Source organism: Camarhynchus parvulus, chromosome 22, assembly GCF_901933205.1.
Source record: "Camarhynchus parvulus chromosome 22, STF_HiC, whole genome shotgun sequence".
In the NCBI taxonomy this organism is placed as follows: domain Eukaryota; kingdom Metazoa; phylum Chordata; class Aves; order Passeriformes; family Thraupidae; genus Camarhynchus; species Camarhynchus parvulus.
In genome coordinates, this window is record NC_044592.1 from 1263605 (window position 1) to 1289489 (window position 25885).

Below are 25885 nucleotides of genomic sequence, written 5' to 3' on the forward strand. Positions count from 1 at the left end.
GAAACAGGATCAGAAATAAGCCCTGCAGTTGTGGTGTGGCCCCAGCTCAGGGCTGGGCCAGCCACTGCTTTTCCATTCTAGAAATGTCACTGAGTCACGAATGACTCAGAATTATAATGGGAGACATTTCCAACCCTGTGCATGACTCGGAGACGTCTTCCAGGGATATTAGAGCTGTTTGTAAAGTCCAGGCCTTGCCCTGGCGCTGTCCCTCCCTCCCTGGCTGCTTGGTGTCCCCCCTTGGCCAAGGTGACAGCCCAGCGCGCGGTGGCAGCCGGGATGTGCCTGAGGATGCTCCTCTGTGTCCTGCAGGATCAGGGGGACGTTCTGTGGGATCAGGGGGATGCATTAACGCTCCCCATCAGGTGGCAGGTGTCTATTAGAGTGACTCCCATCACCGCTGCCTCCGGCTGCCCTTGACCCGGGGCTGGCCCAGCAGACAGCTCCGTGTCACGCATGAGTCCCGTGGGTGACCTCAGCGCCGAGGTGGCCACGGCTCCCGGGATTTTGGCTGCCACAGGGGGGGATCTGTGTCTGAGCATCATCAGGGCTCACTCTGCCACCCTTCCCTCCCCTTCCCACGCAGGGAAATTTCCCTCCGGCTCCTGGATGACGGGAAAGGGACAGGTCTATGAGGTGTCCCCCATCACGGATGTGGTGGCACCGAGGGGCAGCGCTCCCCTCGTAGATCCCTCAGCACCTCCTCTTCCCACAGCTCACCTCATCCCGGCCTCCAGAGCCAATTATTTAAGCAGGAATGAATTGAGGGAGGCATTTGATCCAGTCAGACCAGTTCAGGGCTCTGGGTGGCCGGTGTGGGTTCCCGGTGCGATGCCGTGAGCCGGGCTCGGGGAGCCGCGCGCTTCCCTCCTCGCTGGAAATACTTTCTCACCAAATAGCATTAAATATTCCTGAGCTGTGAACATCTTGGACTGATTTTATTTTCCATAAATAAACTTGTTGGGTAGATATTTGGAGATGGGCCTAAGCTGCAGAGCTTGGACTGGCTCCCAAATCTCGCTGCTGTTTGGGCTCGAGGGGTTGGTTCAGGATTGTTTCGAGCTTTATTTCGGTTTCATGGAGTTGGGATTAAAGAGGTGCCCTCAAACAGGACCCTCTCAGTGCTTTCTCAAAATGCCTGATCCCATCAAATGCTGTTGATGGCAGGAGAGGTGATCACAGGTGTCCCCTCCCCTCCAGACATGGCTTTAGGGTTATATCTATAGAGTGTGGGCATTTTGGAAGCAGCATTTCCAGTGGGATCAGCTGGATTCTTCCAGAGGTTCCAAATCCCAGTTTATTGGGCTGGGACCATGGATGCTCTGTGTTTCAGGCACTGTGGCGTTTTGGGGCACAAATCCTTCCTCATCACACAGACAAGGCGCCTCTTGCCCAGCTGGAGATGCCTCCAGCCTATCCCAGCTTCTTGCTGGAAATTTGTTGCTTTCCAGATTGGATAAAGAAAAGCAGAAAAAAAGAGATAAAAAAAAAAGAAACAGAAAAAAAACCCCCAAACAATGATGTTTATTTATTTTCCAATGGGGAAATGGAGTGGGAGAGCTGCAAGGACATGTTTGCAAACCTGCTCCTGGCACAGCTCACCCAGAGGAGGCCGGATCTGGATCCGTGGGGCAGGGACGTTTAATTCCCATCCTTCCCCAGCAGGGCCGAGCATTTCCCGCCTGTCCCTGTGCCTGATTAACAGTGACAAGGACAGGATTGCTCTTTTGGTGAGTGCACATGCTCCCCAAACCCCCGGCCATCCCTCAGCCTCGCCTTCCCTTCTTCTCCCTCAATCCCCAGGTTTATTCCGGGGGAAGAGGAGTCTAATCCGCCCTGTAAACTCTGTCACATCCTCATTAATTTGGCCATGTCTCCCTCGCTCGCCTTAGGGAAGCATCTCATTTTTAACGAGGCTCCGGGGGGGGCAAGGGCTTCATTTTGACAGCTGAGGTGGGAAAGGTGCAGCGTCAGGGCTCGGGCAGCTCCGGGGGCTGCGTTCCTTCGGCAGCTCTGCCAGTTTTTTGGGAATTTCCTCCTGGCTTCTTCCCCCATCTGGGCCGAGGCCGCTGCTCCTGAATTTCCTGGGGGGTCAAAGCTGAGATGGGCACAGGCCCAGAGCCCGGGGGTGCTGCTGGTTTTCCATGGGGTTGGCACTGCCATCCCAGTGTGAGGCACTTCCCAACCTTTGGGAGAACCCCATGGCTCAGGCCCAACTGCCCTGGCTAATTCTGGCTTTTTCCCCCCTTACTCCTAAATTCTAACATTTTGTAGTGAAATCTCACGACATGGTCTTAATTCCAAAGAATATTGTGAATATATTCCAAATAATCTTACATACATTACATGTATTCCCAATTATTTTTTTATACATATTATGTATATTCCTAATATTTTATATATATTATGTATTTCCCCAATATTCCTAATATATTATAACTATATATTATGTATAATCCAAATATATTATATCTATATTATGTATTTTCCCAATACTCCAAATATATTAAATATATATTATGAATATTCCCAATATATTATATATATTATGTATTTTCCCAATACTCCAAATATATTATACCTACATTATGTATATACCCAATATATTATATATATTATGTATTTTCCCAATATTCCAAATATATTAAATATATATTATGAATATTCCCAATATATATTATATATGTTATGTATTTTCCCAATATTCCAAACATATTATATCGATATTATGTATATTCCCTATATATATGATGTATTTCCCCAAATTATTATATATAATATTTATATTCACAATATATTATATGTATTATATGTCATATTTATATTCCAAATATATGATATATATTCCAGATTATATAATATTAAATTATATATAATATATATAATATATTTAATATAATATAATAATATATTGTATATAATATTTACATAATAAATATTATTATACATAATATTTATATTCCCAATATATATATATTATGTATTTCCCCAATTTATTATACATAATATTTATATTCCAAATATATGATATATAGCACAGCTTTCCTATACATTTATTTTCTATTCCATCTCTTTAATGCTGTATCTGGCCCTGCACCCCTGAGTGTTTTTGTGCTCAGGGCAAGGATCCACGGCTTTTCTGTGTAAGGCCAGTGGCTGATCCGTGGGGATCTCGCTCCATCCTGGGAGCTCTTCTAACCCATTCTAATGCAAATGTGAATTAGCTGATAATCGGAATGTTGAGTGGATTATTTCACCCCCAGACGAGCTGCTGCAAGGCACTTTTTTTTTTTTTCCCTTTAAATATATTAAACCAAAAGAAAAAAAACCCTCCAAACCAATCCGCCCTGCCACAAAGACACCCACTTTGGGATTAGGATTGATCCCTAGGGATCTGGGCAGGAGGCAGGATCTCTCTTTTTCCCTCTCGAGGCCATAAATAAATGAAGAGCCACGACCTGGTGACACCCTCTAACAGCTTTATGGCGTGTGCACCGTAATTGCACCAGCAAACATTTGTGTTGTAATTAAAGCCAGGAGCCACCAAACCATGAGAAATCAATTAAAAGGAATCCTGCCTGTGGGAGCAGCATCCCAGCCCTCCTGCCTGTCCTGCTAAGATGCTGCTTCATCCTTTCTCTCCCCGCCAAAAAAATCCCACTGATGAAGGGGTTGATCGCCCTAAATGGGGATTTTTCCTCCCAATCTCCTGGATGCTGGAGCATCCCTGCCCTGTGGTGTCCCAACCTCGCTGCTGGTGTTGATTTTGGTGGATTTTGGGAGTGGAGGGGTTGCCCTATGTGTGTCCCAATGTCCACATGGGATGTGGGGTTTTTTTGGGAGCAGCCACAGGTTGGATGGTTGGGTAAAGGTGCTGGGCTCAGCTCCTGCCAGGAGAAACATGCAGGAAATGGGCATTTTTTCCAGCAGGGTTTGAATTTTGGGGTATAAACAGGGAAGGGAGAGCAGCTCTTAGGAGGAGACCCCTGCCATGAGATCTCATTAAAAAATGTTTAGGGATAATGGGAGAAATCCATTATCACACAATCCCACACCCATCTATCCCCAGAAAGGGCTTTAGGGTTTTTTAGGTTTTGGGTATAAACAGGGAAGGGAGATCAGCCCTTAGGAACAGGACCCTGCCATGAGATCTCATTAAAAAATGTGTAGGGATAATGGGAGAAATCCACACCCAGAAAGGGCTTTGGGGTTTTTTGGGGTTTAGTATAAAAAGGGAAGGGCCATCCCATGCAGGAATCTTGGAATGCTGCTTTTTTCTCTGCTCCAACCCCTCAGCATCTTCCCCAAACCCCCTCTCACCCCAGGAACAACTTTTGGCTGAACCCATCATCCCAAAAAGCAGGATTTGGCTGGGAGCTGCCATCCCCCCCATCCTGGGACACTCCACCCACAGAGCTCCAACTCCCGCCATGCTCCAGGAGCTTGGAGAAAGGAGCTGAATCCACCAAAACAAACCCTTTCCCTGCACGTGTGGCTGCTTCCCCCGGGAGAGGCTGAAAGAGAGACTGAAGCGCCTGTGACAGATGTTAATCGCATCATTTAATGCACTCCTGGAAGGCACTCGGATACAGGGATGGGGAGGAGCAGGAGAATGGAGCATTGTCTCCCATTTCCTGCAGCATCCCCCGGGAATGGATAACCCCAGGATGCACAGCTCACCCAGGGGAGTGAGGGAGGTGGGAATGGCAGTGAAGAAATTCAGGAGTTTTCTGGTAAATCTGCCTGTTTTGGTACAACAGAGTGGTAAAAAAGGCAGAGAAATCGGTTTTGTTTGGTTTCCAAAGGGCTGTTTGGGGGGAAAAGTGGAGAGGGTGAAATTGGGATGGTGGGATCACTTCTGATCCACAACCTGGACCAAACATGGACACAGGAGAGGGAAAAATGGGGATTCAGGGGTCGTGGCTGGCTTACATCTGAGCATCCCTGGAGAAATCAGGGAATGCAGGAGAAGGGAAAATAAGGATCACATCTGATCCACACCTGAGCATCCCTGAGAAAACAGGGGGTACAGGAGAGGGGAAATAGGGATGGAGGGATCACACCTGAGCATCCCTGAGAAAACAGGGGGTACAGGAGAGGGGAAATAGGGATGGAGGGATCACACCTGAGCATCCCTGAGAAAACAGGGGGTACAGGAGAGGGGAAATAGGGGTGGAGGGATCACACCTGATCCACACCTACCATCCCTGGACAAAACAGGGAATGTAGAAGGGAAAATAAGGATCACTTCTGATCCACAGCCTGGGCATCCCTGGAGCAAGCAGGGGAATGCAGGAGAGGGGAAATAGGGATGCTGGGATCACTTCTGATCCAGAGCCTGGGCCAAACTCAGGTGCAGGAGAGGGAAAAATAATGATGATAATGATGGAGGGGTCTCACCTGACCCACAAACAGGGAATACAGGAGAGAAGGAAAGAGGGATGGTGAGATCATTCCTGATCCACACCTGAACATCCCTAGAGAAAACAGGGACTACAGAAGAGGGAAAAATAGTGATGGAGGGATCTCACCTGACCCACACCTGAACATCCCTGGAGTAAACAGGGAGAAGGAAAAATAGGGATTGCACCTGATCCACACCTGAACCTCCCTGGAGTACACAGGGAATGCAGGAGAGGGGAGATAGGGATGGTGGGATCACTTCTGATCCACAGCCTGGACCAAACATGGGAACAGGAAGGGGAAAATAACAGGGGAAATAGGGATGAAGGGATTTCACCTGACCCACACCTGGGCATCCCTGGAGCAAACACTGATATGGGAGAGGAGGAAAGGAGGGTGGTGGGATCAGGTCTGATCCATATCTGAGCACCCCTGGAGCAAACATGGATACAGGAGAAGGGAAATAGGGATGGAGGGATCGTGTTTGATCCACACCTGGGCATCCCTGGAGAAAATAGGTAATAGAGAAAAGAATGAAATAGGGATGGAGGGATCACACCTGATCCACACCTGAGCATCCCTGGACTAGAACTGGATACAGGAGAGGGGGAAATAGGGATGGAGGGATCATGTCTGATCCACACCTGAGCATCTCTAGACCAAACACAGATACAGGAAAAGGGAAATAGGGATGGAGGGATCATGTCTGATCCACACCTGAGCATTCCTGTACAGAATGAGAGATACAAGAAGGAAAATTATTGTGGAAGGATCATTCCTGATGCACACCTGAGCATCCCTGGAGCAAACACCTCCTGCTTGGCCTGGGGAATGATGAAACCCCACCCGATATCCATCGTGGGTGGGTTGGAGAGGGGAATTGCATTTCCAAGGCAGGAGCAGCATCCCATGGGCTGCTTCCCTGATTGAATTCCCCCTTGGTGACCCGGGGTGGTAATTGAGGCGCAGGGGAGCCGGGGCAGATGGCACCCCCTGGAAATCAGCACCTCCAGGCACCCCCCTGAGCCGGGCAGCAATTGAGGCCAGCTGACTTCAAGGTGCCTAAAAGTAATCAACTTATTGCCTAATAGATTTCTCAGTCATGAATTCCCCGTGCTCCAGATGCCCCCCAATCAGAGCAATTATGGATTTAAATGGAGCTGGAATCCGTGGTGCAGAAAATGCCCGTTTTAGCGGGAGATTGGCCAGAGGTGAGGGACCTGTAACACCCCTGGTAATGAAAGCTCTTCACAGCTTGCCGTGTTCCACCCGGGAATAATTGCTGCAGCCTGTGATACGGATCCGGCTGCGTTAATGATGCCCTGTTCCTTTTTTCACAGGACTCATTTCAGCTTTCCCCCGTTTTTTGGTTTGTTTTTTGTTTTGTTTCGGGTTGTTTTTCCCCCGGCTTTTCAAAGCGCCGAGGCATGGTGGGAATTACCGCGTTAACGCGGCTCTTGTGGGGCCCGGGGTGTTTCCAAATGTTGTTCCCGGGATCCGTTAACAAAGTGCCGGGGATCAGGAGCCTCGGGAAAGGGCGGCTGGAGGGGAATGGAATGTGACACGGGTGTCATCCCTCTGTCCATCCCAGCTGGAATTTATTCGCCGTGACAGGATGGATTTATCAGAACAGAACATACATCAGGAATTAAAAAAAAAAAAAAAAAGGAAATTAAAAAAAAAATTTGGATTGGAAATAAAACTCCCATTAACTTCCAAATGAAAACCACATCCAAGGGAGACAGTTGGCTTCTCCTCTGAGTTTATTATTAAATATTTTACCAGGGAGGGAAGTTCTGAGCTGAGCATCTTTTCCCTCCTGTTCCTGGCAAGAGCAGTTTGTGTGGAGGGAGGGTGAGCTCTTGGTTGTTTTCCCGAAGCTCTTTCTGGGGGTAGCTGGGTGTAGATTTCTCCCATTATTCCTGGATTTAAACAGCTTTTTAATGAGATCCTAAGGCAGAGTCCTATTCCTAAGTAATGTTGGGAATATATCTTCCAATATATCTCTATCTATCTGAAATATAGTCTGTATTTCCATACAACGCATATATAGAATATGTAAACATTATATAGATAACACATAGAGAATATACAGAGAATATATAGCGAATATAGTCTATATTTCCATGTAGAATCTATTTTAAAATTCGAGAAATATACATTAAAACATACAAATATATCTATTATAGATGGAAATAGATATATAATATTTATTCCAAAAATATATTATATAGTGTATATTATACATGATACATGATATATTATATAATATATAATATACAATATGCAATATACAATATATAATATATAATATATAATATATTATATATTATATATTATATATAATATATATATATAATATATAATATATAATATATAATATAATATATTATATATTATATAATATATATATATATATATATTATATATTATATATTATATATATAATAAATATATAATATATAATATATTATATATTATGTATTATATATTATATATTATATATTATATATTATATATTATATATTATATATTATATATTATATATTGTATATTATATCATGGGTCATATATAATATATATAATATTTTATATTATATATAGAAGATATTATATATTATATCTACTTTATAAGTTGTTTTATCTGATGCACAGTTGTGGGGGAAAGGCCCTGTCTGTTCTTTTGGACACTCACAGCTCAGCAGCATCAAACTCCAAGCGTTGGGAGGGGGCTCCAGCAGGTAAATGATGCCGTGGGCGGGTCGGTGCCGCATCCCCAGGGATGGAGCCGGACCGAGCAGCTCCGGCCGCTCCTGAAACGCTTTAATTTCCCCCCAAATGGAACCGAGATGTGTTTTTTCCCTCCGTGTCTTTGCTCCCAAGAGGCCCCGGGATTAATTTCCTGGGGTGACCCTGGGGGCCGCAGCCGCCTGACCCCTGCCCGAGGGGCCGCGGGGTCGCGGCAGCGAGCGGAGGGGACCCGCGGCCGCGGATCAGGAGCTGGGGGCGCTCCCAAAATGGCATTTCCACCTCATCCAACCCCGGAGCGGCCCCGCCGAGCGCAGATTCAATTACCGGCCCCGGCAGCGCCGTCCCTGGGGACAGCAGTGTCACCGTCCCCCCGCCAGCCCGGGACCCCCGGTGGCCTCGGGGGCGGCCTCGGGTCCCTGCGGAGGGGTCGGGGCGTGCTGGGGAATGAGCAATGAACAGGGGGGGTGTGGTGCGGTGAGATCGCCAGGACGAGGTGAGAGATGAGAATTTGACTCCATGTTCTCAGAAGGCTGATTTATTATTTTATTTCATTATTTCATTGAATATTTTATTTCATTATATTATTATGTATATTATATACATTATATTATTATATATAATGTATATTAATATATATTACATATATTATATTATATTATATTATATTATTATATTATATTATATTATATTATATTATATTATATTATATTATATTATATTATATTATATTATATTATATTATATTATATTATATTATATTATATTATATTATATTATATTATATTATATTATATTATATTATATTATATTATTAAAGGAAATGGTATATTAAAGCTACACTAAAGAAAGAGAAAGGCTACATCAGAAGGCTGGAAAAGAATGAATAATAAAAACCCGTGACTGACCAGAGTCTCGACACAGCTGGGCTGGGATTGGCCATTAAGTTAAAACAATTCACATGCTGGGTAAACAGTTCTCCAAATCGCATTCCAAAGCAGCAAAACAGGGAGAAGCTGGAGCTTCCCAGCTTCCCAGGAGAAGAAATCCTGGCGAAGGGATTTTTCATAAAATATCACTGTGGTAGGGGCTTGTAGGAATGGGGATTTATCCCTGTAAGGAATCAGGCCGTGGATCTTCTCTCGGAGCAGAGCTGGGGTTTGGTGGCCGTGGTACCCTGAGGATGGTCCCGTGTCCCCCTGCCCACACAGGGCATGGGCAGAGCCATAGGGCCCTATCCATGTCTGGGTGGTTTTAAGGCTGATCCCAGTGGAGGAGGGGGTGGGAGAGAGGCTGGGGAGGCTCCTCTCAGCGCTGGGTGCTGCTGTGAGATTCCTCACAAAGAGCACAGGGACATCTGCTGGGACAGTGGCCACGTTCCTGGCGTGGGCCATGCTCAGGTCGCCCGGATTTCCCACAGCCAGCTCTGTCCTCATCCCCAGATCCTCCTCCCTCAGAACCACGGAATGGCTGAGGTTGGAAAAGGCCTCCAAGGTCACCGAGTCTGAGCTGTGCCCGATGCCCACCTTGTCACTGAGTGCCACCTCCAGCCCTTCCTGGGACCCCTCCAGGGATGGGCACTCCAACCCTCCCTGGGCAGTGCCAGGCCCTGAGCCCCCTTTCCATGGGGAAATTCCTGCTGTGCCCACCCAGAGCCTGCCCTGGCCCAGCCTGAGGCCGTTCCCTCTGCTCCTGTCCCTGTTCCCTGGGATAAGATCCCAAATCCCCCCGGCTGTCCCCTCCTGGCAGGAGCTGTGCAGAGCCACAAGGGCCCCCTGAGCCTCCTTTGCTCCAGGCTGAGCCCCTTCCCAGCTCCCCCAGCCTCTCGTGGGGCTCCAGCCCCTTCCCCAGCTCCGTTTCTCCGTTTGGGACAGTTTGGGACACGTGTGCTGGGTGTTTGGCACCATCCACAGCCTCGATCCCAGCCAGGATTGTGACACTGGGATAATTCCACTTGTGCTGGAGCCTGTGAAAATGCTCTTTCTTTTCACAGAACAGAATCTAATCCAGTAGAGAAGAAAACACTCATTATTTAATTTTCCCCAGTATTTTTGTGTGCTCATGGGATTTTAATGGTATTAATTATTATTTAATTTGCACTTTGGCAATTCATTTGTGCTGAGCTGTTCTGGTATTTGAAGCCAGCAATGCTCAATCCCTTTTGCATCTCCATTCATGCTGCTGCTCTCCAGTCCTTCTTCCCAGGTATCCATGCATCCCTCAATCCCATCCATCTTTCTCCCAAGTACTCATCCTGCCCCATCCAAAGCATCTCCTCATTGTCCACCTCTCCCTTTATTTGATTTTCTTTATCATCTCCAGCTACCAGACCCCAGCTGGGAAAATCCCAGCAAGGATCATCAGCTTGGAGTCAGCATGGAGGAGTTGGTGCCTCCTGGGTGTTCCTGATGCAGAACCCCCATCCGTGGGGCCAACATCCCCATCCTCTGTCTCCATGTCTCCATGGAAACATCCCTCTAACCCCTCTCAAGCATCCCTAAATCCCCATCCCTCCATCTCCATGAGCATTCATCTCTCAATTCCCCTCTCTCCATCTCCACACGTTCCAAAACAATCTTCCATCCACATTTCACAGCATTCTTCCATTCCACTCTTCCACTGACAGCATCCTTCCAGCCCCCCATCCCCATGAGAGAATCCTTCCATCTCCACACAGAGCATCCTGCATTCCTGTCCCTCCAGCTCCTCATGAGCATCACTCCATGTCCACAGAAGCATTCCTCCATCTCCATTAAGCATTCCTCCCTTCTCATCCCTCCATCTCCACGTGAGGATTCCTCCATCCCCATCCCTCCAGCTCCATGTGAACATTTCTCCATTCCCTTCCCTCCTTCTCCATGTGACGATTCCTCCATTCCCATCCCTCCATCTCCATGTGAGATTCTTCCATTCCCATCCCTCCAGCTCCACAGGAGCATCCCTTCATCTCCATGCTAGCATCCCTCCTTTTCATATGAGCATCCTTTCATCTTCTCCATTTCCATGTGCACATCTATTCATCCCAGGTGAGGATCCCTCCATTCCCTTCCATTTCCTTCCATTCCCATCATTCCAGCTCCACAGGAGAATCCCTAACCCCAATCCCCCCATTTCTGTGTGGGCATCCTTTGATCCCATGTGAAAACCTCTCCATCCCCATCTCCATCTCTCCATTTCTGTGTGCCCATCCTTCCATCCCATTCCAGCCTCCGTCCATCCCATTCCAGCCTCCCTCCACCCCATTCCAGCCTCCCTCCACCCCATTCCAGCCCCCCTCCATCCTCATCCTCACATTTCCAAGCCAGCATCCCTTCATCCCATCGAGCCTCCCTCCATCCCCCCTTCCATCCCCGCCACTTCCCCAGATAATGAGAGCGAGTTTAAAAAACTTAAAGCCTCTTCCTGCCCGCGGTGAGTGACACAAATGGAGTTCATATTTAATCATCTGTTAACTCGTTGTCTATTATAGCTCTTTAATAGCACCAGAGATATTCTTAATGAAGCATGATTTAAGGTATTTACAGCTCTAGGACCGACAGACATCACTCACAGTGTGCAGGTAATGAGGCGTAAAACAGCTCTGGAAACCGTAAAAATGGGAGAGAGAGAGCGAGGAGGGAGAGAAAGCAGGCGAGGAGTTCGGAGCTGAATTGTTCCAGGGTTTGTTTTAAAATGTTTAGGCATTTAAAGTCATTTCAGCTTCGCCGAGGTGTCTGGTAGCACCGACTTCAGCAATTCCCAGCGCTGAGAACCCCTGCCTTGCCAGGAGGGGTCTGGCCCCCCGATGCTCCCGGGCTGAGACATCTCAGGAATCAGGGAGGGAGCAGGGAAAAAGCTTTTGAGGGTCCCCAAGGGCGTTGTGGGTGCATGGGAGCAAAGCCTGGAATTTCTGGGTGCAGTTTCTCCTTTGTTTTCCCACTTGGTGGCACAGCTCTCGGAGGGGACACAATGACCCTTCCCTTCGCTGGCCTGCAAATGCCACCCCTGTGCTACGCTTTTATTTTCTTATTTTTTTTCCCCAGAAAAAAAAAAAAAATTAAAAATCCATCAGAACCCAAGCCAAGTTTTGCAAAATAATTTGTGACGGAGGTGCCATTCTGCATCAAAATATTGTGTAGAAAATGTCAAATGTCACCAATCCATGTGTCCCCCCGCGTGATAGTAATTGGGCTGGAAGGCTGAGCTCTGCCACCGCGGCCGCTGGCCGCCTCCTCCTCCTCCTCCTCCTCACTCTCGGCTCGGGAGATGTCGCTTCCCGAGTCCGTCCCGGCCGCCCAGCCCGGCCGCGGTGTCCCCAGCCCGGGGACGAGTGCGTGGTGCTCATTAGGCTGCAGCGGTGACAAACAGCTCCCGGGGAAAAGGGGGGCAGCTGGAGCGGGCTGGAGTGGCTCTCGGGGTGTGGATTCCCTCCTGGATTTGGGACCTGTGGCCCCATTCTTGGGTGTTATCCCCTTGAGGATTTTGGTGGATTCGCCTCGATTTGGGGAGGCCAAAGCAGAACCACAGCAGGGTCTCTGATTGAGGAATCACAGCCTGTTGCTCCCCTCCCTCCCCAGAAGTGCTCCAGAGGCACCGTCACCTGCATTTCCAGCACTGTGGACCCTTTGGAATATTTATCCCACTTTCTGCCTGGCTGTGTTGGGTGTGTAGCACCCCCACTGCTGTTTTATTGCTGCTAGGAGGGAAAACAAACTGTTCTTTCAGAGCAAATAATCCATTCGTTAAAGCATCCCAAGCCCTTAATCTGGGAACAGACCTTTCACACACACTCCTTAACCATCCTGGATGAATCAATCCTCATTAGGACATTAGGCTGCATAAATATTTGGCCGGTGAGGGAGCCCCAAGGGAGAGCAGAGGGATGGGGAGAGTTGCAGTTGGAAATTCAATGAAGTTCCCTTGGGCAGCGGGAGCCAGGCCTGGGAGAGTTGGGTCAAGCCTTCAGCCGGTGCCACTTGTCCCCTTGGGCAAGTCCTGCGGAGCAGGGTTAATTTTGCTGACCTGGTTTTTTTGCCCGTGGAAGTGGCGAGGTGCAGGTGGAAAGGGAGGAGGTGAAATCTTGCTGCTCTCGGCAGCTCCTTCCCCAAGCCACAGCACAACTCGCTCACAAACAATTTCTCTGCCGCCGAGGAAGGAGCTGGAATTTCTCTCTGGCGAGGCAGCAGCAGCAGAATTGCGAAGCCGGTGCCTGTTATAGAAACTTTTTAGTACTGGGGACAAGCCAAGAAAAAAGCCCAGATTGATCTCAAATCTCAGCTGGTGCTGGCGGCGCTTCCACCTCCGACTCCTGCTCTGGTGGGACGTGAGCTGGACCCTCCAAGCATCCCTGAGGAGAGCTGGGATGTTTCCCAGAGTTCTGGGTACTCTTCCCAGCTCCCTGCCCTGCTCTGGAAAGTGATTTTGGGATAGATGGAGGGTTTTTTGTTTGTAATTGCATAAACCCAGCTCTTCCCTGGCTCCATGCCCCCTGTCCCATCTCCACACCAGTGGGACCAGCCTGGATCATCTCATGCCATCAAAATCCTTCCCAGCAGGATAATCCAGGCTGGGGCAATGCCAGGCTGCAGCTCGCAGGGAGGTGAAAGGTTTTTGGCTCAGATACCATCACAACCTGCCCGTGATTTCCATGATTTCCTTCAGCACTCAGGGAAATTCCTTAGGAGCTGTCAAGGATGTGGTGGCAATGGGGCAGCTGGAAATTCCACCTCACCCCTTGAGAGGTGAGAGGCTGGTGCAGGAACACCCAGTTACTCTGGGAATTCCATCCCAGCCCTTTCTTGTCCTCCTAGCCAGGAATTCCTTCCCAATATCCCATCTCTCTGGCAGTGGGAAGCCATTCCCTGGGTCCTGTCCCTCCATCCCTTGTCCCCAGCCCCTCTCCAGCTCTCCTGGAGCCCCTTCAGGCCCTGCAAGGGACTCTGAGCTCTCCCTGGATCCTTCCCTTCTCCAGGCTGATGTGTGACACCAACTGGGTCACCCTTCCATGGCCACCCTTCCCTGCTTCCTCAGGCCGGGACACTTTAAAATCGACATTTAACCACCGACAGGAGCTGCTGCCTTCCCAAGCACTCAAACCCACACCTGCACAGCTCTGAGGGATGGGTGAGCTGGGAGGATCCACACTGGATCCATCCAAACCTGTTCATTCCCATGGTGGGAAGTGGGTGCTGGGGCTTGGCCCAGTTTTGGGATGGAATTGCTACAGCAAAGCTTGGGCACCATCCATCTCCCCTCCACAGAATAAAGCCCATTTTAATCCATTTTTCCTCCATGCCCCGGATAAAGGGATGCCAACGGGATGGACACACCAACACAGCCACCCCTGGGCCCACCCAGCTCCATGCCCAGCCCAAGCTGGGTATCCCTGGCAGGGCAGTGCGCCGGGCTGCCAAAAACGCCGGAGCACTGCATGTGTGCTGCTTCCATGTGCGCTGGTTTCCAAGGAAACCGCTCGCTCTACATGTGTGTCACTTAACACCCTATTTGCTTTCATTTGGATAAGTCTTTAATTCCTGAGCAGCCCCGGCTCGGCGGGATCTGTTGAGCTCCGTGTGTATCCTCAGCGCACAAAATCCCTCTCCTGCCCGCCTGCCTCTTGGAAAAGTCGCTGCCTGCTCGGAGCGACTTTCCTAAACCTGTGCCTAATTGGAGCAGCTAATGCTTTCTGCAGGAGTAACTGGATATTTTGCGGCTGCTTCCCCTCTAGAAACAATTAGCAGGGAAAACACGGAATGCAGGGCTCTCGTCACCTGCCACCAGCTCTGCTGCTCCGGCTTTGTGTCAGGCGGAGGAGCAGGGCGAGGACGCTCCTTCCCAGGAGTGTGGGGGCAAAGCTGGGTGGTGCAGGTGTGGGTTTGAGTGCTTGGGAAGGCAGCAGCTCCTGTCGGTGGTTAAATGTTGATTTTAAAGTGTCCCGGGCTGAGGAAGCAGGGAAGGGTGGCCATGGAAGGGTGACCCAGTTGGTGTCACACATCAGCCTGGAGAAGGGAAGGATCCAGGGAGAGCTCAGAGCCCCTTGCAGGGCCTGAAGGGGCTCCAGGAGAGCTGGAGAGGGGCTGGGGACAAGGATGGAGGGACAGGACCAGGGAATGGCTCCCACTGCCAGAGAGATGGGATATTGGGAAGGAATTCCTGGCTAGGAGGACAAGAAAGGGCTGGGATGGAATTCCCAGAGAAGCTGTGCCTGCCCCTGGATCCCTGGAAGTGCCCAAGGCCAGGTTGGAGCAGCCTGAGACAGTGGAAGGTGTCCCTGCCCAGGGGATGGAACTGGATGGAATTCAAGTTCTCTTCCCATGACATTCCACTCTCTTCCCCAAACCATTCCATGATCCCATGACACCGATGGGACACACTTGGTGCTGCTCTCCAGCAGCTCCTCCATGGCTTGGGCCAAGCAGGAATGAGAGACAAAGCTTTGGGGGTGTTTTTCTCCCCCAAATTTTCATTTAAAGTGTCTTTTTCTTCCCTCTCCCCCTTCCTCCCTTCCATTTGCACAGCAAGATACCTCCTGTTCTTGTACACTGGAGGAATTTTCTGATCTAAAGCCACTTTCCTCCTCTCCCAAAATCCCTGGGGCTGCCTCATGCTTGTAAAGCTGAGCAGCTCCCGTGCCACTCGGGGCTGGCTCCCGTCTGCAGCCCTGACAGCAGCTAATGCTGTTAGCCTGTGTCGAGGAGGGATTTCAGCATCAAAAACCCCCAAAATCACCACACTCGGGCTGCTCTGCTGCTTGCAAGCAGTTCAAAACCATCCCCCCGTGTTTGGGGTGCCTGGCATGGCCCTGGGAGGTCGCACAGGGGGTTTTGGGGTGGCTTTGGGGGCTGCTGCAGCCTTGGAGCGGCGCGGGATGAGCAGCCTGGATTAACTCGGCTCGGGCAGGGCTTTGCTATCTTTAGGTGGAAGGTGAGGGATTGTGGCTCTTAGGGTGGCCGGCAGGTGAGGAGAGAGAAAAATCCCCCGGGGCCAGCCCTGCTCAGGGCGCTGACCCCAGCTCCTGTCCCCACCGGGGTCTGCCCTGCCGGCCCCCGGCCGCGTGCGCCGTCACCTTTCTAGGCCACAATCTGTCCCCAATTCCAAGCCTGCTGTTAGCTTCACTTGCACTCTATTCTCGTGTTTGCTGTTATTTTTTAACACTTTTTTTTTTTCCCTCCCCATTTTTTTTTTTTTTTTTTTTAATAAATTTTTTTTTTTTGCATAAAAACACTATCCTCTCCCCAGAGCCTGCCTGGAGCGAAGGCATGGTCTGTACAACTGCAATTATTTCGAAGAACAGATGGAGTGAGGAGCAGAAAGTCTGTTAATAGTAATAGAAATGCTACATGTTAACCTGGACAGCACACGATGACAGTCCCATGACTACACGTTCTGTTCCCACCAGCTGGGCTCCGAGCGGAGCCGAGAGATTCAGAAACGCCGAGCTCGGCTCCGCACCCTCCCCAAAGTTAGAGCTCAAATTCCTTCACACTTCCAGCGTAGGGTTTTTGGGTTGTCGGGCTTCTTCTCCCCCTCCCCTCCTCCTCTCGACTATTAAACACTGATTTCGGCGCTGTTAAGGAATTTTGCTGCTTCTTCCCCCCCCTTTTTTTTTTTCCTCTCAGCCGGCTGCAGCTGGGAGCGTGGTGGGGATGGTGGCGGCGGCTCAGCCTCGAGGTCCTGACCTTCAGCCTCACGTGGTGACACCAGCACGGCCCCTTTCCCACGCTCACATCTGCAGGCTTGGTGCAATCCCCCCACCCTGGATGATGCCAGGCTGGGATTTGTGGAGCGGGGCAGCGGCACTCCCGGGCGGGGCACTTTGAGGGAGTTTGGGATTTTCTCTGCAGCTGTTGCAAGCTAAATGGGTTGAAATCCTCATTTTCTGGTTAAAAGCGGCGCTCCCTGTGGTCTTCAGGAGGTTTATGAGATGTGTGGGATGCCAGAGGAGGGGGGCACAGGTTATGGCAACACCTCAGGGGGGTTTTGCCTCTTCACCCCAATCAGTGGTTGGGAAATGGAGTAAAAATATTGAGTCAGCCCCAGGAACCTCACTGTGCAAATCCCTGCCCACTTTCAGAGGGCAGGGGACGCAGCCACAGAGCTCCAGCTAATTCCAGTGGGAATTGCAGGGCTAAACCCCAGGGCTGTTGGTGACAGCCCAGCCCCCGGGGCGGCTGGAGCGAGCCTGGCTCCCTGACAGACGCACCTGGAGCTTTGATTCGGATATAGATCCCGTAATCTGCGTGCTTGAGGGATAATCTGGTGCCTGAGGTCCTGCCAAATCCCTGGAGCTCAGCAGGTTTTCCTTTCAGAGGTCACTTCCAAGCCAGCTCCATCCTCAGCAGACCAAAATATCCACGTGGGCTCCGTGCTGGCGGCACCTTTGGGTGCTGGGTACCCTCAGTGGGGGCCTGGGCTGGGCTGGGAGGGTTTCCTGGGGCTAAACCAGTGTTCTCCACAAATCCCAGCTCTCTTTGCCCAATTCCATCACCCAGAGTGGTACCTGACCCCCAGGTGCTGCTTGTTGCAGCATCCCAGGAACATCTTTTGGTTATTTTGGGATGTTTGGGGCAGAGTTTGGCTGCCCACAGCCACCCCATGGAGGATGGGGTACCCAGCTTGTCCCCAACCAACTCTGGATCCCAAAAATACCAGAGAGGCTGCAATCCTGTGCCTCAGTGGGACGTGATAAGAAGCAGAGGGAATTCTCCTTGGTGCCTTTTCTTTGGAGGAGGCAGAACCTACATTTTTCCTCTGGAAGGATTTGGGATTAAATCATCCCCAGGCGATTTGTGGCCTCCCCTGGCGCCCATTCCTCGCTCACCTCTGGGATGATACCACCAGAGCTGGGGAAGAGTGGAAAAATGTGGATCTGGGGGCTTTTTTCTGTCACCCCATGGCCACAGCATCCCCCTCTCCTCTCTTGCAGAACAAGAAATACGTCCTGGTGATGGTGGACCCCGACGCTCCCAACAGAGAGAACCCCCGGCTCCGCTTCTGGAGGCACTGGCTGGTCACCGACATCCTGGTGAGTCCATGGGGGCCATTCCCAAACATCCAGGGAGGGCTGGAATCCCATGGGGTGCAAACTCCTCCTGGGGTCATTCCCAAACATCCAGGGAGGGCTGGAATCCCATGGGGTGCAAACTCCTCCTGGGATCATTCCCAAACATCCAGGGAGGGCTGGAATCCCATGGGGTGCAAACTCCTCCTGGGGTCATTCCCAAACATCCAAGCAGGGCTGGAATCCCATGGGGTGCAAACTCCTCGTGGGATCATTCCCAACATCCAGGGAGGGCTGGAATCCCATGGGGTGCAAACTCCTCCTGGGGTCATTCCCAACATCCAGGGAGAGCTGGAATCCCATGGGGTGCAAACTCCTCCTGGGATCATTCCCAACATCCAAGGAGGGCTGGAATCCCATGGGGTGCAAACTCCTCCTGGGGTCATTCCCAACATCCAGGGAGGGCTGGAATCCCATGGGGTGCAAACTCCTCCTGGAGAAACCCCGGAGGGGAGGACGAGTGTTTGCCAGAGAAATGTAAATGGTGCTGGGCGTGTAGGTAGGGAAGCGTTTCCTCAGGCTATAAAGAGCCAGGCTGGTCCAAAAATATTGCTGCTTGGGTTTTTGGGTTTTTTTTTTCCTCTCCTTCTCCTAAGGAAATGCTGGGAAAAAAAACCCCAAAAAACACTTTGCCAACTCCCCACCACCGGTTTTCTCTGCGGAGACAACGCGTCCTTCCAAACAGCTCCTGCTGCTGGTTGAGTTTTGGGCTTAAAAAAGTGGGTTTGGTGAAGATCTCAATTAGTTTTCTAGTTTTTGATTTTTTTTTTTTTATAAATTGTTTGAATTCAGTGAGAAAACAAGGGGGGAAATGAGTTTGGGATGAATTGTGGCACTTCCCAGCGCTGTGTCCAGGGGATGAGTCCTTCTCCCTGTCCCAGTGTGTCATGCTCCCAGAAATATCTTGGAAAAGCAGTTTTTTCCCTTCCTGCTTGTTTTCATGTCTTCAAAAAATGAGATGTTGCATCCCTAAATCAATCTAACTGATAATCTGGGTACTAAAGCCTAATTAAGATATCAATTAATTTGCAGCGTGCATTTAACAAGAAATATCGCGTCGTTCTCCTCTATTATTCTCTGAAATTACTGCTGAGGGCTCTTTGTACAGATACCTTAATTAGACTTTTTATTGTTAATGGGCATATTAAGCAAATTAAAACAGGATATTAATACTTTCCATGGATTCCATAATTGGCTGAAAAATAGGAAGCATCGGGAATAATTGCAGGAATTTGTGTACAGGGCTTGGGGATTTTTTTTTTCATGTTGTTTTGTGTTTTTATCCTTCACAGAAACCCTTCTGCATTTCTAACAACAGGGTCCTGAAAGTCTCTCATTAATTTTAATATTTACCAAACGCAAAGGAGCCCAAGCTCCTGTGTTTCCTTCTGTACACAGATCCTTCGGAGCTGTTCCCTCTTGCTAATTATTGTGGTTTTCCTTTTTTTTTTTTTTTTTGAGTGTAAAATCCTTTAAGCAAAGAAGGGAAATGTGGGATTCAAACCTCCAGCACGAATGGAAGGTGGGATTTTTTTCCCCTGGTGTTTGGGTGATTCCATTTGTGATATCTAAGGTCAAAAATTCTGTGTTAGACCATGAAAGAGGGCAGGAAAAAGGAGATTTTTGGGAGGGAAAAGGGTTTTTCCCTATCTGCCAGGGATGGGGTGGATCCAAGCCCCAACAATTCCTTAAGCTTTCTTATCACGAGATAAATACATTTATAAATATAAACACACATATCCGAGCAGGGATTTGGCCTCGGTGCTCTTGATGGTCCCTTCCAACGTGAGATATTCACTGATTCCATGCAATATTCTATATAAAACCTATATATTGATATGATCCCTATAATGATGGGATAAATATATCCCCTCTATCTCCCGTGGGTGTGTGTATGTGTATCTCTCCTCTACACACACAGAAACGCGTATAAATCCCCCAAATCCCACAAATGCCCAATAAACCACCAAAAAATCCTCCCCCATCCCGTGAGGACACAGGGACCAAACCCCCTCAGCTCGGTGCCCGTGGCTGGGGGTGCAGTGGGGGGGTCCTGGCGTGTCTGGGAGGAGTTTTCCTGATCCCCCAGCCCCAAATCCGGGTGCGGAGCCGGCGGGCTCAGCCACATGGTGTCTCGTTGAGATGCAGATCCTTGGGGGGATATGGAAGTCTTGGCTCCGAGGAGCTTCAGCTGACAGCCTTATTTGCACACTGGCTCTAAAATAACCGTGTAGGCTTTACATGACACCTTCTGTTGCTTTGGTGCAGAGAGGGGCTTGCAAGTGCCTTTCTCTGGGAGGGATGGGGCGGCCGGTGCCGTGCTGGGGGGCTGGCGGAGCCCCCACACCCGCCGGTGCCCCGGTGTCACCCCAGCATCGCCCAGTGTCACCCCAGCACCGAGCCAGTGTCACCCCAGCACCGAGCCAGCGTCATCCCTGTATGACCCAGTGTCACCCCAGTATCACCCAGTGTCACCCCAGCACCGAGCCAGTGTCACCCCAGTATTGCCCAGTGTCACCCCAGCGCTGAGCCAGTGTCACCCCAGCGTCACCCAGTGTCACCCCAGCGCTGAGCTGGCATCACCCCAGTGTTACCCAGTGTCACCCCAGCGCCGAGCCGGCATCACCTCAGTATCACCCAGTGTCACCCCAGGGTGCCCAGCAGTGCTTGAGTACCATCCCAGTATCACCTCAGTATCATCCAGTATCACCCCAGTATCACCCAGTGTCACTCCAGTGTCACCCAGCAGTGCTTGGATACCGCCCCAGTATCACCCAGCATCACCCCAGTATCGCACAGTGTCACCCCAGGGTGCCCAGTAGTGCTTGGGTACCACCCCAGCATCACTCAGCATCATCCAGCAGCGCTTGGTACCACCCCAGTATCACCCAGTGTCACCTCAGTATTGCCCAGAATGCTTGGTACACCCCAATATCACCCAGTAGTGCTTGGTACCACCCCAGTATCACCCAGCATTGCCCAGCAGTGCTTGGGACCCCCCCCAGCATCACCCCAGTATCATCCAGCGTCACTCCAGTGTCACCCAGCAGTGCTTGGATACCACCCCAGTGTCACCTCAGTGCTGCCCAGCACCACAAGGGTGGCACCCCAGCATGACCCAGCATCATCCCACTATTGCCCAGCATCACTCCAGCATCACCTAGCATCACTTGGGTACCATCCCAGAATCACCCAGCATCCCTTGGATATCACCCCAGTATCACCCAGCATCACTTGGGCATCCCCCCAGCATCACCCCAGCATCACCCAGCATCACCTGGGTATTGCCCTGGCTTTGCCCCAGCATCCCCCAGGAATCACTTGGGTGTCACCCTGGCATCCCCTCATCATCACATGGGTGTCACTCTGGCATCCCCCCAGCATCCCTTGGGTATCAGCCCAGCATCTCTTGGGTGTCACCCCAGCCTCCCCCCAGCATCACTTGGATATTGTCCCAGCATCACACCAGCATCTCTTGGGTACCACCCCAGCATTCCTTGGGTACCACCCCAGCATCCCTTGGGTATCACCCCAGCATCTCTTGGGTATCACTCTGGCATGCCTTGGGTATCAGCCCAGCATCCCTTGGGTATCACCCCAGCATCTCTTGGGTACCCCCTGGCATCCTTTGGATACCACCCCGGCATCCCTTGGGTATCACCCTGGCATCCCTTGGGTATCACCCTGTCATCCCTTGGGTGTCATCCCAGAATCTCTTGCATATCAGCCCAGCATCCCTTGGGTGTCACCCCAGCCTCTCCCCAGCATCACTTGGATATTGTTCCAGCATCACACCAGCATCCCTTGGATACCACCCTGGCATCCCTTGGATGCCACCTGAGCATCCCTTTGGTGCCACCCCAGCCTCCCCGCAGCATCCCTTGTGTATCACCCTGGCATCCCTCCGGCATCACCCAGGCTTTGCCATCCCCCAGTTTGGAGGGAAGCAGCTCCAGCAGCCCTAAATGCCACTCCTGGGTGCTGCAGTACTTTGGCGCGCCACCAGCTTTGGGGTTTGGCTCGGGATTTGCTCTCCCAGGTGGGATTTTGGGATGGAACCGTCCCATCCCCTGGGCGCCGCTCGCCGTTCCTTATCAGCCGCTGCTCCGTCACCGCTCCGATTGTCAAACACGAGAGATGCTTTCACTCCTATTCAAAATAATTTAAATAAAAATGTTGCTACAAAGTGGAATAATATCTTTTGATGAATGTTTTTAAAGCCCTTTAGGTTTTCATGGTAATTTGCAGTGTAAAATTATTTAGAGATAAGAGCCAAATTAGCTCTTATAGGCGGAGGTCGATATGTCCCGTTATCCATGGAAGCAGTGTTTAAATATAATCAGCCTTTACTCTAATGCAGCATAATTGTTCATTTGAAATAGCTTTTTTTTCTCCCTTTTTTTTTTTTTACTCCATTCAATGAGTCATTAAAATATTCAAAGGATAATGCAGTGAATTGGAAATGAATTTATCACATTATCCTGTACATACTGTAGAGCATCAGGTAACCAGGCAGAGTCGGAACCGGTTTACAGTGAATCCCCAGTAAACAAGGTTTTCCATTTTGTATTCAGTGGGGAAAGAAAAAGAAGGGAGAAAATACTGCCCTTCAAATGGAAAGCTTTCCATCTTTATTCCCCCTCCTTGGGGAGGAGGAAGGGGGAGGGCGAGAGCAGTGAATTTGTACTCCACTAAAGCCTCGCCGCTTTAACTTTATTTTTATCAAAATATGTTTGTAACAGAAAGTCGTTATGGAAACGGGTTCTGCCAGCCGGGAGAAATCCTGCGCCAGGATGGAACCGAACGGGACCCGCCGGGCTCTGCTGCCACCAGCACCGCTCGGATCAGCCCTGAACCCCTTCCCAGGGCAGGGCACTGGGGAAACTGAGGCACCAGTGCCCCACAGGCAACTCTGGGGTCGCACAGGTGAAGAGTATCCAATGTTTTTGAAGGGCAGCCATTCCCACCCATCGCTCAGCCCGGCCTTCCCCCCACTGTGGGTGCAGCTCCCGCTGCTCCAGCCCCTCCCGTGGCTTTGTAGGGCAGAGTGGGAATGCCAGGCATGGGCACTGGCACATTTGGGTGCCGAGGGATGGTGGCACCGCTGTCCCCAGAGGTGCTGGCGGCACCACTGGCCTTCCCCGCCGTGCCTTCCCCGGCGGTGGCCGCGCTGTCACCGCGCGCGGCGTCGCCGTTGATAAACAGGCTCCGGGTTGCAAGTGTCACCATAGAAACAGGTGCTGTCTTAAGCAAACAAGGGCTTTATTAACCTTAAAAATTATGGGGCTTTTTGCACGAGGGAAGGATGGAAATGGAGCTGCAGGGCGCAGGCTGCTCGCCCGTGCCTGTGGCCCTGTCCCCTGGCTCTGTCCCCATCCCAAGGGGACGTGTGCTCTGCGGGAAACTTTTCCTCTGTAGCACATGGAACTCAGCTCCAGCTTCTCCAGAGCGCTGGATTTATCAAAAATCAGAGAGATCAGCTGTTAATTGTTGGCTGCTGCTGTTCCATCTCCTCAGCTGCTGGGTGAAGAGTTGTAGGGACACCTTGGGGACACTTTTGCCGAGCCCTCGTGATGCAGGTGCATTCACCATCCCAGCAGGAGTAAAAAGTCAGGGCAAGGAATGATTTTAATCATTAATTGATACTGGGGTTGGGGGAATATCAGCTTTTGGGTACCCTGCAGACAGGGGGGTTCCACATTTTGGGAGCTGCTGGAGGTGCTGGGGCAGCTTTCCTTGGCTGTGCCGTGCAGCATCCATGGTTCCCACGGATCCCTGGAATTGTGGGATCGCTGATCCCCACCTCCCTGGGGGGGACAAGGGGCAGATGTAGGAGTTGGTGCCCTGCTATTGTTCCTCCTCGCTGGAGCCCTCTCGACTCTGCTTTTTGGTGATGAAACCGAGGGTTTGAAAGGGAAAGAACAGAGGGAAATGTTGGTTTAATTGATGACTTGGCTCCTCAGAATACTCAGTTCCCTGGTGTGAGTTTCTGTCGCTGCTCGTTAATGAAGCCTTTATTAATAAAAGAAATTAAAAAAAAAAACAAACCACAAAGTAAGTAACGAGAGTGCAGCTCAAGGGGAAATTTTCTTTGCTCTCCAAGCTCCTATGGAAGGAATTCTTCCCTGTGAGGGTGGTGAGGCCCTGGGATGGATTTCCCAGAGAAGCTGTGGCTGCCCCTGGATCCCTGGAAGTGTCCAAGGCCAGGCTGGACAGGATTTGGAGCAACCTGGGACAGTGGAAGGTGCCCCTGCCCATGGAACTGGATGAGATTTCAGGTCCCTTCCCACCCAAACCACTCTTGATTTCATGAATTTCTCATCCTGAGAGACGTTTGAAAGGAGATTCTGTGGCAGAAAGGAGGTTGTGGACTGGCAGGGACCAGCTTCTTCTCCCAGGTATCAAATGACAGGACAGAAGTTGTGCCAGGAGAGGTTTAGGTTGGCTTTTGGGAAGATTTTTTTCCCTGGGAAGGTTGTGCAGCCCAGGGCAGTGTGGGGTCACTGTTTCAGCAGGGATTTTAAAGCCACGTGGATGTGGCACTTGGGGACGTGGTTTGTTGCTGGCCCTGGCAGTGCTGGGGGATTGGACTCGATAATCTTAGAGGGCTTTTCCAACCCAAACAATTCCATGATTCCATCAGTGCTGGGGTGCTCTGTGCAGAGGGAAGTTCTGTCCTGGGATGCTGAGGGTTGATCCCACTGCTGCACCCCTGCAAATCCCAGCATTCCAACCCCACAGGAGCTGCTGCCTCAGCAGCCCTGCTCAGCTTTGTGCTCACCTGGAGTGTAATTAACACTGCCAGGTAATTGCACGCCCAAAGCCCCTGAGAGAGCTGTCACTGAGCAATTCCCACTGGCACAGCAGGAGCTGGAAGCACCCGTGGGACCAGCAGTGGCTCTGCTGAATTTTGGGAATGGCCATCCCAGCTGTGGCTCTGCTGAATTTTGGGAATGGCCATCCCAGAGCAAGGCCAGGGAGGATGGAGAGCTTTGCTTGCACCCTTTGGGGAGTAGGAAAAAGGGGGAAAGCACCCCAAAATCTCCCTTCCTTCTGGGAGGGAAGGTAGGGCTGCCCTGGGACACAGAGCCATGGCTTTGCTCCCAGCTCATCCCTTGGGAATGCTGCTCCCTCCTTCTGGAGCCTGGCGCACAGAGGTGCTTTTTAGGATTATTGTCGTGGATCCCTGATGAACGGGGGGGTTAACGAGGCTCCGAGAGGGGCTCCTCGGATTTATCCACAGCCCAGCCTTGTCCTGACCCTGCCATTCCCTAGGATGAATTCAGGGTGAAGCCACAGCACCTGCCAGGTTTTGGGGTTATTTGGGATTTTTCCACACTGGCCAGGAGTTTCTCCCTCTGCTCTGTGTCCACAGCAAGGATCGTTATCCAGATGGGAATTAATTTTTTTTCCCTCATGCTTCTGTTTCATTTAACATGCAGAGGCTACTAATTTGTCACAATTCAATAAAGCCAAGGTTACAAACACTCTGGCTGCTGTTTATTTAAACGATGGTTTGTTAATTAGCTCCTCTCATAACGAGGAGAGAATAAATCAGATAAAACCTACCAAAAAAACGGCAGGGAGAGATTTCGCAGATTAATTTTATTTTCCAGCTGAGGTATTCCTGGCAGCCAAGCTCCCACTTCCATCCCAAGCTGCTTCCCTGTGCGGGTGCAGGTGTGTGAGGCCCTG

At 50.4% G+C, this 25885-nt stretch overlaps 1 protein-coding gene across 2 annotated transcripts in view; it reads left to right on the forward strand.

Moving 5' to 3' along the window:
- The window catches only part of PEBP4 (phosphatidylethanolamine binding protein 4), an 84182-nt gene that overhangs the window by 22431 nt on the left and 35866 nt on the right, over positions 1-25885 (forward strand). For both annotated transcript variants that reach the window (XM_030964211.1, XM_030964213.1), the window contains one exon: positions 18056-18154. In XM_030964211.1, the coding sequence (XP_030820071.1) occupies positions 18056-18154 (99 nt within the window). The remainder of the gene's footprint in view (positions 1-18055; positions 18155-25885) is intronic.